The sequence below is a fragment of the Furipterus horrens genome, unplaced genomic scaffold, assembly GCF_987537825.1.
Source record: "Furipterus horrens unplaced genomic scaffold, mFurHor1.1.pri manual_scaffold_9, whole genome shotgun sequence".
In the NCBI taxonomy this organism is placed as follows: domain Eukaryota; kingdom Metazoa; phylum Chordata; class Mammalia; order Chiroptera; family Furipteridae; genus Furipterus; species Furipterus horrens.
The window spans coordinates 89,335,550-89,352,463 of record NW_028327179.1 but is presented as its reverse complement, the minus strand read 5'-3'; the positions used below and the strand labels follow the sequence as shown (position 1 = coordinate 89,352,463).

The 16,914-nt window shown below is 38.4% G+C and overlaps 1 protein-coding gene and 1 pseudogene across 1 annotated transcript in view; one reads left to right on the top strand and one right to left on the bottom strand.

The window, feature by feature from the left end:
* The window catches only part of EXOC4 (exocyst complex component 4), a 689,199-nt gene that overhangs the window by 647,244 nt on the left and 25,041 nt on the right, over positions 1-16,914 (bottom strand). Inside the window, exon 3 of the mRNA XM_090287528.1 lies at positions 11,018-11,212. Coding sequence (XP_090143654.1) covers positions 11,018-11,212 — 195 coding nt within the window. The remainder of the gene's footprint in view (positions 1-11,017; positions 11,213-16,914) is intronic.
* LOC150002155 (actin-like protein 6A pseudogene) lies at positions 12,074-12,760 on the top strand (annotated as a pseudogene).

The following is a 16,914-nucleotide window of genomic DNA, read 5'->3' as shown; positions in this document are numbered from 1 at the left end:
CTTGAAAGATTGGGGTTTTTTAATTCCATAGTTGTCAGACTTCCATTCAACTCTATTTCTGCCGGTTCTGAGTGATGGTTGTTCCATAATTTAGTTATGATGTGGTTGTGCAAGGAGGCAAGCCATGTTTACCTATGCCTCCATCTTGACCAGAGGTTCTGTACTTTTTTTCTTAACCTTTTCTTTTCTTCCAAATCACAAAGGTAATACATGCTCAATCAAGAAAACTTGAAAAACACCAAAAATCACAAAGAAAAAAGATGGTCCACATTCTCAATCAGATAAAATATTTTAAGTTTTTTTAAAGTCATTTATTTTTAGAGAGAGGGGAAGGGAGGGAGAAAGAAAGGGAGAGAAACATCAATCGGTTGCCTCTCATACACACCACCAGCAGGAGACATGGCGCCCAACCCAGACCTGTACCCTGACCAGGAATCAAACCAGTGACCTTTCGGTTTGCAGGGCGATGCCCGATCAACTGAGCCACACCAGTCAGGGCTAAAATAATATATATAAACTGACTCCTTCCAATAACTTTCCATATGAAGTTTTTACAAAAATACTGTTATTTTTTAAATATATATATTTTTGCCTTTGGCAATACATTGGGAATATCTGCCCATCATTAAATATGTAACTTTTACTGTTTTTATGCTAACCTATTATATAAATATTCCACAAATAAATTAAATCAATTCCCTATACTTAAGTCATTGCTATTTCTTTTTACTTCCATAAATCTTACCGTGATAATTATAGTTGTATACATATTTTTGAATACATAATTACAATTCTTACTTCTTTCTTTAATACAACAATCTAGAAGTAGAATTTCAAATTTAAAGTTAACACACATATGCCCTGGCTGGTATGGTTCAGTGGATTGAGTACCAACCTGTGAACCAAGAGATCACCAATTCAATTCCCGGTCAGGACACATGCCTGGGTTGTAGGCCAGATACCCAACTGGGTGCGTGCAAGAGGCAGCCAATCAATGTACAGTATTCCTTCACTTATGATCGGTATTACATTCTAGACCCCCCCCCCCCACGAAGTAGAAACCTTACATTTATTCTACACTCTTAAACCTATATAACTTTAACAACATATGTATACAGTACCCCAAAATCCCGCAATATAGTGAAAAATTTGTGATAAATAATTAAATATAATATTTTTTAAAATCCTGCAATACAGTGAGGCCGCGATAAGTGAACCGCAATATTGAGAGGGACTACTATCTCTCTCACACATTGATGTTTCTCTCCCTCTGTTTCTCCCTGTCTTTCCCTTTCTAAAAATAATTTTTTTCAAATGTTTAAAATTTAAAAAGAAAATAAAAGTTACACACATAATTAGGGCTTGTGATGCCCAATGTCAAATTAAGTCTTTTTTGTTCTAAATGAACTTAGATCTGTTCACAGTTACTTTCTTGATAGAATTAAACTATATTTAACACCTTATCAGAAAGATAACAATTGTAATTGTTTATGGACAAACTCATGAAAAAATCCTTCTTTGTTCTTAACTTTACGATCCCTCCAATTCTCGGTTCCTGGCAGGGCCCCATAAAGCGAGCGCTGAAACCATTGAACACACGAGTAAAGAGACCACTCGGAAAGAAACTCTCATTTACCAACTGTCCCAAAGTCACATTTGTCATCTTGTCATTCTGCAACAGGAAAAAGTTACAGAACTGTCCTCTTAAAGAGTTGGCAAAGAAGGTCTCTGAGAATCACTGCAGCCTCACACTGGAATCAGGACAATTCACCCACGCGTGGCCAGCGCCCCAAACCCATTACACTGCTCGTCACTCACAGAGCTCTTGACTAACGTGAACTCTTAAAACCCCACAAAAGAATATGAGAGGAATACAACTTTTTTCATTTTAAGAGCCAGGCAACCAAAGGTAATTAGTACTGGGATGAATCTCAGAGATAACACACTTCTTTAACTAGCTCCTCCTATCCTGTCAAGCCAACAAAAGCTACTGATCAGCAGCCTCTGGCCCTCATCAGGTTGAGATAGAGGACCCCCGTCAACAACATGCACTGTCATCTGTTGCAATGGACACATATCTAGGATCCCCATCTGACCACAGACTGTCCAAGCAAAAACCTGTTCAAGCAACTCTGTATGTGAGGCTGAAACCTGAATGTGATGGAGGATTCAGCAAAGGACTTGTGCATTATTCTTGACTTAGATGATTCCTCCTATGGATTCAAGTGTGTAACACACACAAACACACACACACACACAGAGTCAAGCTGATTAAAACATGCATACAGTAGTGACGGTAGCACTAGGCCAGAAATGCTACCCAATGTAAGCAAGCCCCGACTACTGCTTTTTCCCTGTACCTGGTGGCACTGTGTGACAGGGATGATGGCACTGCCAGCCACATCATCTTAAATTTCATATTGCCTTATATTTTTACAAAGCACTTTGCCTGTGCAAAATTTCATTCTTATTCTCACAGCCACTCTATAATACTGACAGGGCATTTGTATATGCACTCCATAGACGAGGATACTAAAAAAACAGGAAGAGAAAATGATTTATTTGTCTAAGCTCATGAAACTGGTGAATCGTTGGGTCAGGACTAGAAATAAGAAGGTCTGGCTTTCAAATCCATTTTTGTTTGCACTATACCGCATTGTGCCTAGCTTCTGCCTGTCAACAAATAAATTTGTACCCCAATTTCAATCCATTAAATCCTGGCTATAAATCAGATAAGAACCCACAATAAAGATGCAGGAATCAGAGCACCAAGATGACAGCTCTGCTGAGTTCCAAGTCAGCCCAAACCGGAAGAGCTGCTACTTTAACCATGAAACAGATTTCCCAGTAGCCAAGTAATCACACTATATAATCAGAATAAGAGTCAAATACTCCTCAGTTCTATCCAAAAACTGTGATAAACAACAGCAACAAAACAACATCAATCAAACTACTTATGTACAAAAGGGGAACCAAAAAAATAAAAATTTATTAAAAATTATATACTCATTCTTACATGTTTAAACTTTAGTCCTCTTCAAAGTATTCTCCATTTGACGCAATACACCTATCGAGACATTTTTCCACTGCTCAAAAGTTTTTGAACACATCAATTTTGATGCCTTTTAGTGCTTCTGCAGTTTTTCTGTTTCACTTCTTCCACATCAGCAAAATGTTTCCCTTTAAGGACTTTTTTTCATCTGAGGAAACAAAGTAACTCAGGGCAAGAATGGGTGAATAGAGAAGGTGGGGCATGGAGGTCATGCCATTTTGGGTCAAAAACTGCTGAACACTCAGGGTGGTGTGGGCAGATGAGCTTATAAATTGCCCATCATGAAACAGGCAAACACATTGAAAAAGTCTTCAAAAAATTCACTGAAGCCAAACACAGCCTCTCACAACACCACGAGCAGATACGCAGATAGAGATGGGTTCCTAGAACACTCACCTAGTAGGAGAAGCCTGTCCTACAAGGGGCCTGCCATCCAGAAGATGATTCCGATTTTTGGGGAGCCCCACCTTGGATATTTGTACATCAATGTGAATATCTCAAGGTGATATCTGTCTTGGCAAAATTTGGTTTCTAACTACTTAGAGCTGGTATTAAATAAAGTCAAGGGCAATTAGTTTTGCTTTATTACATAGCATTGGCTATAGCATACAGCAATGGTTCCATATTTGTCTATATGGACCACTGGAATCACTTAAACAACGTCAAAAATTACTGAAGCTGGTGTTCCATCCCCAGAGATTCCAATGTCATCAGTCTAGACTGTGGCCTGGACTTTAAAATTCTTATTTTTTAATTTTAATTTTTATTTTTCAATAACAGTTGACACACAATATTACATTAGTTTCAGGTGCACAACATAGCGATTAGACATTTCTATAACTTACGAAGTGATCACCCCGATAAGTCCAGTACCTACCTGACACCATACATAGTTATTACAATATTACTATGTTCCCTGTGCTGTGCTGTACTGTACATTCCTGTGACTGTAAGGATTCCCTAATATGCAGAGTTTGGGAAACACTGCCCTACAGCCAGGTAAGCCAATTTAAAATTTCTAAACTTCTGAGGTTTAGTGCAATAAAACAGATCTTCTCATTGCTTTAAAATAAAATAGGCAGATAAAAGAGCACACAAAGAAGGGAAGGAAAGCTAATACAGTAACCTGGTGCCTATCAAACGGGGTGGCTTTTAGAAACTCCAGCCTTCGAAAACAAATCTACATAAAAAGGGCATGGAGCAGCCAGAAAAAAATCACTGCTATGAAGTCCTGTACTTTCACATTCTAGGAGAAAAATAAAGCTGCCACACTAAGCTACTCAATTTTGGACCAAAAAACCAAGGTTAGTTGTTTAATAACTTTATTTTCAGCTTCCCCTAAATCTTTTTGAAAAGAGGATCAGATGTCGGTGTTTGAAGGAATGAAGGGGTCCCACATGCAGCTAGAAGCAGCTACAGCTGACCACCCTATCATACTTTCACCCCAGTATTCCTTTCCCCCATTCTGGTTTTATAATGATACGAGACACAGTTTATTTGTTCATTATCTGTCTCTTCCTACTAGCATGTAAGCCCCTTCACGGTGAAGACCACCTTCGCAGACACTTAAGTACCGACAATGGCATCATCCCATTCATTGGTCTGTCTATGAAAATATGTGTCATATTCTTTTCCGGTAAGTTATTAGTATAGAATACTGGCATCGGTCTCTCCAGTCAATACTCTACATCAGGAACAGATGGGCTTTAATGGTGGCTATTTCATTATTGATCACTGATATATTTTTTATCATGTTGCAGAGAAATCCATACGGAATACTAAAACATTTTCGCAGAGTCACGGAGCCATTTTCAGGATAAGTTCAGCAAGTTCGTTAGAATAGTCCGGCTCCTGCTATTAATAGAACTTTCATCTCAGTACCATTTCCAGAGTCATGATGAGAAAAAAACAGCCCTGTGAGACCTCAGAAACATTCCAGCCAGGTGAAGGGATGGGCTTTTTGGTCCCTTTTTTCTTACCACTACATTAATCATTTGATGGTGGATGCACGATCACCCCTCTGAGAAAAGAATTACTAGCCTACTTGCTAATGACAAAGTTTTACTGGCACCCATATTAGCAACCTCACTGAAGCAACGACAGAAAGTTTTGCATCAACTACTCTAACACTAAAATCAACATTTTGGGTGAGGAACCTCCACCAGTAAACTGGCATAGTACTGCAGGGTCTTGTTCCTGAATTAGTGCACGTGTTAGAGCACACCAGACTCGTTTCCTGAGAAAAATCCTATCTCTCTGCTGTAATTCCTTTGGTTGTATAAAATGCGGGACAGTCTTTCTTTCATTCAGATACAGGTCCGTGTTAGACAAAAAGAAAAAGGAATAAAAAATGCTTAATTTGCCAGCCCCATTTCAACCCTTTCACCGGCTCAAAACAAGTCTGCCTCGGAACAGTTTTTGAGATTATATGTTGGGAGTCATTGCCACACCCTTTCCTACAGTATCAGTAAATATAATCAATCAATTACAAATAACATTTCTCAGCACTTATACTGTGCCTACTTTACATGTAATAGCTTAGTGTCTCTTAATCCCTTCAGCCACCTGCGTGGGGGTGGGGGGTTATATATTATTCTCAACTCTTACTTTCAGCAGAGTCAGAATAAATGATTTGCCCTAATTCTTCAAGTTAGTACAAGTCAAAGAAGGATTTCAGCACAGGTCCATCTGACCCACACTGAGACCCACGCTGACTCTCACAACCCTGATGTTGTCCAACGATTGCAGAGAATCTTGTAAGCTAAATATATTATGAATAAACTTATTTTCATTATAGGGACTTAGAAAACTACATAATTAAATAGCTGCCTGACTCTCTTTATCCCCCAGATGAGGCCACATTTTCACAGCGTAAATGCAAATATTCCACCATAGCATTCCTCCAGCAAAGCACTCTGGGATCCTCTGGGAGGAAGGCCATTACATAAATATACGTTATTATTATAATTATCATAATAATTCTTATCTGACTATACAGTTATAAATTCTTTTTTAAAAAGCACATAAATAATAAAAAGACAAAATGATTAAGAGACATTCAAAATCTCTCCACTGTCTGAGAGACTAAGAAATGAAAAAAATTATTTTAGTGACAAGTCTGTGACTATCAGCTAAAGTGTCTCAGAACTCCTCGCACTGGTTTGGTTCCCAATGATTGAATGCAATTATATATTGACTTCTATGGGCTGATAAATCAGAACTTGTATAAGTGATTTTTCGAAGTTTGCGCAATTTCAGTTTGATGCAGATTTCTACAAAAATTTTCCTTTAAAAAAGTTTGTAAAAATATTAACTATCATGAAATACCTTCCTGGTTAGCTCATGCCACTGGGAAGACACTGCTATTCTTATATTACTAATTCTTCCCAGAATTAATCAGTCATTGTACATTAGAACCAGCAGCTGGAGTGTTTTGAGTGATAATGAAACCTGTAACAAGGCATCTTCAGCCGTCTTTTCAAGACAATAAGGGAATTAAAATTTCAATTTAAATGCAGAGGTTTGAAACACGCTTCACTGCCAAAATTACTTCAATTAATGTGAGTGGAATACAAAGGATAGACTGCAGAAATGTGATGCAGCAACCAGAAATTATGTCATTAATGTGCTTGCATCAACCCAGCACAATGACTGCAAAGGTCTAATTTAAACTGTACATATCACAAAGCTACAGGCTACCACATAAATCAAGTCTCTGTTTCAATGTGACGGATGCAGGCTCCTTGTTGGATCACTTTTAGCTTTTTGTAAGCTCACAGCTGCTGTTTACCTTGAAGAAGGAAACAAAAGGCCGTGCCTATTTGCAGACATTGCCAGTCATGACAATTTAATTATTTCATGCAATACTTGGGTTATCACATCAAAAGACTAAATATCCCATCTAAAAACTAAGACTATAGCTCTCAGACCAGTCTAATGGGGAAGTAGGAACTGCAGGAGCTGAAAAGAGCCAGGGTCACTGCTGATTTATTCACTCTGGACTTATTAACCTGAGTAGGGATTAAATTACTGAGCATCTGCACCTGCCTTAAAATAAAAATGCAAAATCTTTTGGTAAACGAATCCAAGGAAGTCAGAGGGTTTTGAAAGACTAGATTATTGTCTGCACTTCCCTCTGATGTCTTTTAACAAAAATTTCCATTTGGACCCTTCCAGTGCCATAAGTGGATTTCCTAATATCACACAATCATGGGAAAAGGAAATGTGATTATTTTTTCATATGAAGTCCACCGAAAGAGCACTTAGAGACCATGCTGTTCACTCTTATAAACAAAAGAATATGCCAACACCCCAGATCACGCAAAGCAACCACTTCATCTGGAAAATAGAAATGGTTATCAGAAACCTATTTCTCATAGGGTTGTTGAAAGAAGTAAATGTGTTAACAAATGTAACATACTTAAAATGGTACCAGCAGGAAGCAAAAACTCAATACATATTAGCTATTATAATTATTACTTTTGTTGTAAAAAAATAGAAGATTAGAAATTACAGAACTATTAAAAAACAAACAAACAAAAAACGGAGAAGAAAAATCAGACCAGAGCTCCCGGCGAGAAACTAAAATGCCTTTTTCTGTTTAGTGTTATGGAGCTCTTTCACATAGTTACCCATTTGACTAATGGTCTGTGAACTCTGACTATGTGACTATGATAAGTCCCGGACAGACAAAAATAAATAAGATACAGCCTCTGTCCTCAATGACCGGCCATGCAAACAAAAACAATAATATTACAAAGAAATACATACAGCTTATGAAAACAAAGAAAAGCATCTACTCCTGTTAAGTATTCTTAGCACAATAAAATACATAATTTTTAAAAAAGAAGAGTATCTAATTACCTGGGACATTCAGAGAGGATGAAATTTGAGAGAAGTCTTAAAGAATAAATCATCATTTCCCAGGCAGACAGGATTTAGATTAGCTTCAGGGAAATATATGATCAATTTAAAAAAGAAAAATCTATAGCATCCCTATACAGCAGCAACAAATAACTAGAAATTGTAATTAATAAAGAGTCATTTTATAACAAATAAAAATATGATGCTCAGAAATAAAACAAAATACATGTAATAGAGTATCTCTAAGGAATGCATTACTAAGTGCTATTATAAAGAACATATATGAAGACGTCAATAAATGAGACATATATCTTGTTCCTTGAAAGACTTGTATTACAAAGATGAAATTCTCTTAAATTTAATCAAAATCCCATCACACTTTTTGTGGAACTTGACAAGCTGATACTAAAATTCACATGGAAGAGTAAAGGGCCAAGAAGAGCACAGACAACTCCAAATAGTAAGGTGAGGCAATGTCTTCACCTGCTATCAAGATAATTTATGAAATTATAGTCATTAAAACAGCATGGTTTTGGTGCAGATACAGAGGAGACCAACTGAACAAAACAGAAAGCTAAGAAACACCTACAGACCTATAAAAACTTGGTATGAGACCAAAATGGCATTAATCAGTCGGAAATGTATTCAATAAATGGTCTGAGCCTAGAGGCTATTTATACAGAAGACAAAATGAGGTCCCCAGTTCGTACCATATATGAAAATAGATTCTAAACGGATTAAAGAAGAAGTCATAGGAGAGTCTCTTTATGACACTGGGATAAGAAAAAAAAATCTTAAAATGAAAATCACATTAACAGAAAAAAGAACTTTTATCACATTAAATTTTAAAACTTCTTTATAACAAAAGACACCATAAACAGAGTAAAAAGGTTATACCACCAACTGAGAGAAGCCATTTACAACCCATCCAACAAAGGATTAGTCTCCAGAACATATAAAGAACTACAGATAGCAAAAAGGAACTTCGGTGAGGCAGATCTCATACACTCACCCTTCTCTGAAGGTAACTGTTCTTCCTTCCCGCCTCCTAACCACACCGTTTTAGCTGGAACTGACAGATATAGTACCCAAGCTAGCCCATCTAGATCCGACCCCTGTATTTTTGAATTAGAGAAGAGGATTATTTTCCTCTGCAAAGCTGAAGAGCTGTAGGCTGCAGCCTACACTCCTTCTCTCCAAGTGCCCAGACCCCACCCAGAGTGGAAGAAACATGTACAGTAGAACAATGAAGACGCGCAAGAGAACACAGAGGTGGCCTTCCACAGGGACGCCCGTCCTTTCGCACCCGAGTTAGCTAGAGTTGAATCTCTGTAACTTGCAACCTAAGAATTTAAAGACATATTTAATGAGATTCTTAAGACAATAACTAAAAAAAGAGAGACTATTTACTGATTAACTCTTAAGTAAATAAACTAGCTATTAAGTAATAAAACCATAAAACAAAAATCTGAAATCCTAAGAGAACATAATTAACACAAATAAATTCTAACAACCTATTTTTCATACATGGCACTTATGTAAAAGCAGGCTGACTACCAAAAATAGTCATTCACATAGACACACATATACTAAATATATTATATATGCTTATCTCTTCTGATTGCTGAATCTTGATACTTTAGCACATATAAGCATCCTAATACATAAACCAAGAGTAGAGCTGAAAGGTGACTATTTTCTTTTCTTTTTCTTTTTTCTTTTTTTTTGTCCTACACCATAAGAGTCATAATTAGGGAAAATGTCACTATGAACAAGATACTGAAAACAGCCAATCCTTTTGCCACTCCCAAGAGCAGACCTAATTACAGTAGTCCCTCTCTATATCGCGGTTCACTTATTGCGGCCTCACTGTATCATGGGATTTTTTAAAATATTATATTTAATTATTTATCACGAATTTTTTGTTATATCGCAGGACTTTGCGGTACTGTATACGTATGTTGTTAAAGTTACGTAGGTTTAAGAGTGTAGAATAAATGTAAGGTTCCTACTTCGTGGGGGGTGGGGGGGGGTCCAGAACGTAATACCCGCGATGAGGGAATACTGTACTAACCTCCTTCTGCTGTGGAAATTGACTATGAAGACCATCACATAACCAGGTTTTAGCATATGTAGAATATCACAGCACGTGTCACCTCTAGGTTACCAAATTTCCTTAAAATCTCCTTATGAAGGGCTTACAGCAGAATTCTTACTAAAAATCCAAATGAATTAGAACCACTTAGAAAATTTAACCTGCTTCCCCCACCAATTCCTTGCAGTAACTCTTCCAATCTAAGGTGAAACAAAGGTAAGGGACTTTCACCCACTGCAGAGAAGAAAATCCATATACAGTCCAGTCCATCTACTACTGAGCGCTTCTGTGGGCCTCAGACAACCCTGAATGAGACAGAAGTGGGGTGCCTGTGTGGAGTCGGGAGGCAGATGGAGCAGCCTTCTCTAAGGGCTGCAAGCCCTGAGAAACTCAGAGTTGTTAGAAAGCAAGACGTGCATTTTCATTTTTTACTCATTTTCTTGATGCTCAGCCACACGCACCAACCAGGTGCCACCTTCCCAGATTTTCATTTCTAACTTGAAAAGTGGCAGAATGGGCTAAGACAGAGGCTAAAGGCTAGGCTGGGAAGTACTCTTGTCTGACAAAGTTACTTTCAAAATTATTTTCTTTCTTATCGATGTAAAGGAAAAATAAAGCCCTAATGTAAAAAATTTCTTCACAGAATTTGTGGGACACCTGTTTATAAATCTCAAATTCTCTTTCACGAAGATTTCATTCTTTAACACGGGATCTGTTAAACAACTTCCTCTGAAGCTATTACTATTCCAACATAATTAAAGTGCTGATTTCTTACCACTATATTTCTTTTCATTATTCCAACGGCAGACAACACATACATAATAATCGCCTACCATGTTAAACACTGGGATTAGGAAGGGAAGCAGCCAGGCTTCCCCTGCAAAGGCTCGCGGATCCCAAGAGGGCAGTTTGTCACATGCTACATCAATGACAGAATTCAGAGAGGATGAAAGGGAGTGCCACTCTCTCTTAGCAGTAACGGCCATTGGCTCAGGCTGTTCCCTTACCAGCATGTCGGTGGCACTGAGATAGTGCTTGCTGGCCATGCACTGTTCCAGCTTCTGAGGCACTTGCTTGATATTCTCAATTTCATCCAGCAGGTTCAGGACATGCTTGTGTTCAATTCCTTCAATCCACAATTTCCGAAGCTCATCCCGTTTGCAGTGCAACAGCATCTTGCATGAGAGCAGGTTTTCTTTGACCTGGAATTAAACAGATTCAGTCTTGGGTCACTCCAAAGTCTGGCCAGCCTGTACCCACATGTGATTAGCATCCTTCGCCGGTACTACTGTAACAACTCCTCACTCACACACTCACTTATTCCCCCTGGTCAGTCCGCTTGCAAAATTCTAACTCTGTTTCTGACACTGACTCACTTGGGTGCATCTCCACCTGTGTGTGCCTGTGTTTTCTCTCCTGGAAAATGAGAAAACTACTCCTAACCTACCTTTGAGTGCATACAAAAAAATGACTGAGGATATGAAATACACACTTCATTTGCAGTTTTGGTTTTGGTTTGAGGTAAAATTTATGTGTGAAGACATCTCCAGTGGACCATCTGATAACTTCCGGCAAATGCACACATCTCTATAATCCAGACTTTCAATGTACAGGTGATTTCTATCACCCTAGAAAGTCTACAATGTTTTTGATCATTGAAAACATGTCTTCTACAAGATTTGGTGTGGCGTTGCACATGATGACGCCATACTTCCAGTAATTACAAAGCTAAATTCCAAAATTATTCCAAGGAACATGGAATAGTATGAAGATAGAATGCTAACATTAGGAGGTTTCTAGAGCAAGTGTCTCATCTATTCCTACAACTTTAGGACAATACCTAAATCATACTTTTATGAAACTCCAATGTTTAAAAATAAAGCCCTGAATAAGAAGATCTTGTAATCTCTTAAACTTTGAGGGGATTAAAGTGCCCTTTAAAAATGTGTTGAAGATGGTCCTAATGACCTGTACTCCTTCCTGCAATTTCACCAAGATAAGAAGACAGAGAAGAGGGAAGAGCAAATAAGAGATGGCAACAGAAGTTTGGAAGCTGGCAAGACATGGATGGTGGCTATGTCCTTCAGCAAGGTACTGTGAAGTCCCCTGTTGCTGGAGACTTTATTACTATACAATGCAGAGCGTTCTTCCAGGAAATGAATACGGAACTGATTGCTCCATACATGAGTGCATCAAACGAACCTGAGCACGAAGGATTTCCAGCAAACTGGAAAAGAGAAGTTGCCACAGGTTCCAAGGTCTTGGCACAACTATAGATGTACCTGTGTTATCCAGGATTTTCAAGCTGCAGTACTTCAAGTATCAGATCCAACTATAATGAACAAGTAGCAGCGGAGATGCCAACTGCTCATTATGAATTCCTGAATGGCTACACTGTGATTCTGGAGCAGAACTGTTAAAGATTCCTGCAGAGTTATCTGACCCCTCCAATGTAAAGGGAGTATCAGGAAATGCAACGTCACTTTGTCGCTACAAGTGCTGGAAATCTGCGATATTGGTATCAGCCCAGGTCTCTATGGCAGTGACGCAGTGGCAGGAGGAGACGCGCTAGTGCAGAGCTTTACTGACAGGTCGGATAAAGAACTCCATCAGAAATCTCCCCCTAGTATGTGCTTGAAATTGGTGGCAAATGTTCATGGACTGGTGGCTCCGTTCTAGCTTCACTGGGCACCTTTCAACAAGACTATGAAGAAGGAGGGAAGAAGTGTGTCGCAAGGAAATGCCCTTGAAAAGTGTTCCCATGCCTCCACTTTCCTGTCACCTTAACGTTTCATAGCCTTAGTACCCTGGAAAAAAAGAATGACCCTCTTTTGTAGAATGTTTAAATATTTTTGCATTTTTTAATTTCCACTTCAATTCCTAAGGCTTTATCTAGCTCTATAAATTAAAATTGGGTTGCACTGTCCTTGAAATGTACTTATTCTTATTACAAGCATTTTATAATTTTACATAAATGTCTATTTTCTCCAAATATTTTGCTTTCAGTCAAATGCCTTTAAACTCTGCAAACAGCTTTTTATTGATGAGTAAAACTTAGTGCACATGCTTCTTACCTTAGGCTTGCAAAGTTAAATAAAAATCAGTAACCGTTCTGAAAAAATAGCCAAGGAAAGCCTGTAATATGGAAGACAGGAATCAAAACACACAAAAAGAAAAAAGTAATGGAAGAATGAGGGAAACAAACTATGCAGGAAACAGTTTATTTAAAAAAATTATAATAATTAATATACTTAGAAAAAAATAACAGAAGATACTACATCAAAGAACAGAGAATGAAAAACACTTCAGAATTTAAAAATATGATGGAAAAAAGACCCAATACAAAGATTAAAAGAGATCCTTGAATAAATATCGAAAGAGCAAAACATTAAAAAAAACCAAGATGTACGTAAAAAGATGATAAAGAAAATGAGAAGATTGATCTAAAAAGTCCAATACTTGCCAAGTAGGAGTTCCAGGGAAGGAAAAATGGGGGGCAGGGGGAGTGAAGTGGAGAAAAATACCAACAAAATATTAAGAGAACAAAAGAATGAGTTTTCAGATTGGAAAGGCACACGAAGTGTTCAAGGAATGAAATAAAAACAAGGCCCAAGCCGGGGCACATTATTCCAAGATGTAAGAACATAAGGGATAATCTTGTGATAGCTTTCAGCGACGGGGGTGCTCAAAGGGGACCCATACAAAAGACTGTGAATCAGGTACGTATCAGACATGCAAGCTCCCAAACGATAAACCTTAATATACACCGTATCTCACCGAGCTACTGAAGAATGTGGTCTATCAATAAAAGAGAAAAACAGAAGAAACCCGGGACCCAGGGAAGGGCAATGGGGGTGAGTCAATGCAGATGAAAGGCAACAGGATGGTTTAACCACTCACTGACTCTAAGAAAACAACAAAATTACACAAGCAAAAATAGCACGCTGGATGGCCTAGAGAGAAGTATTTAAGTAGTTGTAATGGAGTAGGCACTATTTAACCAAAAAAAAGGATGCAACTAGATAGAATGAGGAAAGAGGATGGGGAGGGGCAAGGGAAAGAGTGGGCGGGGACTATATCCTCATCTTCCACAGCTGGAACTTCAAACGCAACGTCTAAAACAGAAAAATCAAGAAAAATAGTATAAACATATTACTTAGAAACATAGAAATAGAAGGACGTGAAGAAAAAGACTAAGAGTAGATGTCAGAGCCTCCTAAGTCCTGGAATCGGGACTAGGGTAGGAAGAGATAGAGGAGTGCTGGCTTTTATTCATTTGTGATTATATTTTACTTTTAAGGCCATTTCCAGATCCTCTTGGGAGCTCTTGGTCTCTGGGTTAAGAACTCTAGCTATTAAATCCATTGCATTTTCAATTTTAGTTAAAATCTGTTAGAATTTGATTTCTGATATTCTACTCACACCACCTTCATTCTACAAATCTCAGCTTTTTCCTCTGCATGCAATGGTTACTATGAAAACACTTAAAAGTAAATTTTATGTCATACAACCCCCAACTAGGCTCTTGATCAAGAGAAACTTACAGGGTGTCGATACATCTGGCAAACTCCTTTCTGATTGGAAAAAGACCATTATAGCAGTTCACACTAGGATATATGCATTGTAATCAGCTTGCTGCTTCTGCTTATGACATGAAGGAAACATGGAAAGGAATGTAGCATTGGGGGAGGGGGCAGGTGGCACCAGGCTGTGTAGAAAAGAACATCACCAAAATTATTCCCTAAACTTAGTTAACCAAAGCTGCAAACATAAGAAACTATAAGAACTTTTAATACTAAACCACCCTGAGGCTTCAGATTTTTTATTACAAAGTCAGTATTGAAGAAATGTTATTTTAAAAGTTGGGGAGAAGGGGCAATACCAGTCAGAAATAAAAGGGAAGAAATATGAAGAATCTCAAAAACATTACTGCTGAGCAAAAGAAGCTAGGTGCAAAAGGATGCATATTGTATGAACTTCTAAAAAGGCAAAAATTATCTATAGCGATCATTTCAAATCAGCAGTTGTTTGGAACAGGATGGGGGTTACTGACTGCAAAGAGGCACAAGGGAACTGGGGTGATGGTAACACATTCAGGGGTACATACATTTGTCAAAACTCACTGATCTGTCCTCTTAAAACACTGCATTTCAGCCCTAACCAGGGTGACTCAGTTGGTTGGGCAATGTCCCGCAAAGCAAGGGGTCACCGGTTGGATTCCCGGTCAGGGCATGTGCCTGGGTTGCAGGCCGGTGCACGTGTGACAGGTGGCCGATCAATGTTTCTCTCCCTCTCTTTCTCCCTCCCTTCCTCTCTAAGAATAAATAAAATCTTTAAAATATATAGAGAGAGAATCTAAATTATAGCTCAATAAATGTGACTTTTTTTAAAGAGAGAGAGGAGAAACAGGGCTATGTCCATCAATGAATAATAACATCTAAATGTGAGAAAGGTAACAAATTACACATCTATCTCAAATGCCTGTTTGACTTTTATGAGTGTGGTGTCAGCATTTTAATTTCAATCTATTTACCAGGACAATTAACATTAAAAAATTATGTTACTTTGCTTCTTCCTTAAATCAATCCATGAAGAGCCAAGCTGTTCAAACCATGACATCAAAACCCAAGTACACAAATCCTTCCTCAGACACAGGTTTCCTTTGCTTCCTGAGAATTCGAGTAATTTCACACTTGCTCCTGATCACCTGTTCAGCAAGAGCAAGAATTTCGGTTTTAATATACAAGAACTGCAAGTCATTCTGATTAGAGACTCTTAGAAAAATAGAACCTGAGGAAAGCAGCGCCCAGGAGGATACTATGAACAGACATGCGAGACGATACACACAGCGGAGTAGCTGAGGGTTTCCCAAACCTGCCTTGGGAAGACAGAGAGGAGGGACACGAGCTGGGCCTCTGAAGGACACTGTGGTGGCAACTGTGAGGGGAGCCACAGGGACCTGGGTGAGAGGGGCTGGTGATCGCAGGTGCAGGGGAGGTGGAGAAAAGCCCTAAGTTTCAAGATCTCAAATCAGAAAAGCACTGAATGTGGATCAAGAATAATGAGAGTACACATTACCTGTAACACCACAACAAGCATGCAAACACCTCTCTGAAAATGTAACCTCGAAACCCCCCCAAAGCTCCCCATGTATATGGGATGGTGGATGAAAATTAATATAACAAATTATTCTAACAGCACAAAATATGATATTCTCTTTTTTATAGTAAAAATAAATCTACATATTAGTATTTTCTCAGGTATTTTCCTGATGGGTCAACCCATTTTTTTTTTCCAGGCTCTTATAGAAAGTACTCAGAAAGAATGAACTTCAGAATCACTGCTCATTATTCTCTTTAAAAGCCCTGTGTAACTATAGATAAATTTTTAAATTACCCGCAAACCTATCCCAATGCTTTTGTTCTTAGTTTTTTTTAGCTACCATTCTAAGGTCTTACATTCTCCGAGAGGCTCCACTCAGCCCTTTCCAAGGGCAATGCTTTGAGCTTCTGGGCTTCAGAGTCTGGATGCGATACACAAAAGGACATGGTTCAGCTTAATAGAAATACTGCCCCCTGGTCTTTGCGACAGCACTAATGAACGCGCTGCGGATTCCTGCCAGGCTTCTTTCCCTTCCCCATACAAGCAGCGAGAATCTTCCAGCTTTGACTAGGGTTGTAAATAACTTCCGACTAAACCCAAGTTGTTCTACTGTGACTTTTAAAATATTAATTAAGGTTATTCCTCTGTCTAATGCTACCTTTCAAGGTATATTTCCATATAAAAGCCCCAAAATTATTTCAGTTACATGTCAATGAATAAATGTTGCATTACTCAATGACTAAGTCCTAACATCTTCACTTGAATAAGCTTGTATACTTACTTCCAATTACAGGCAAGAAAA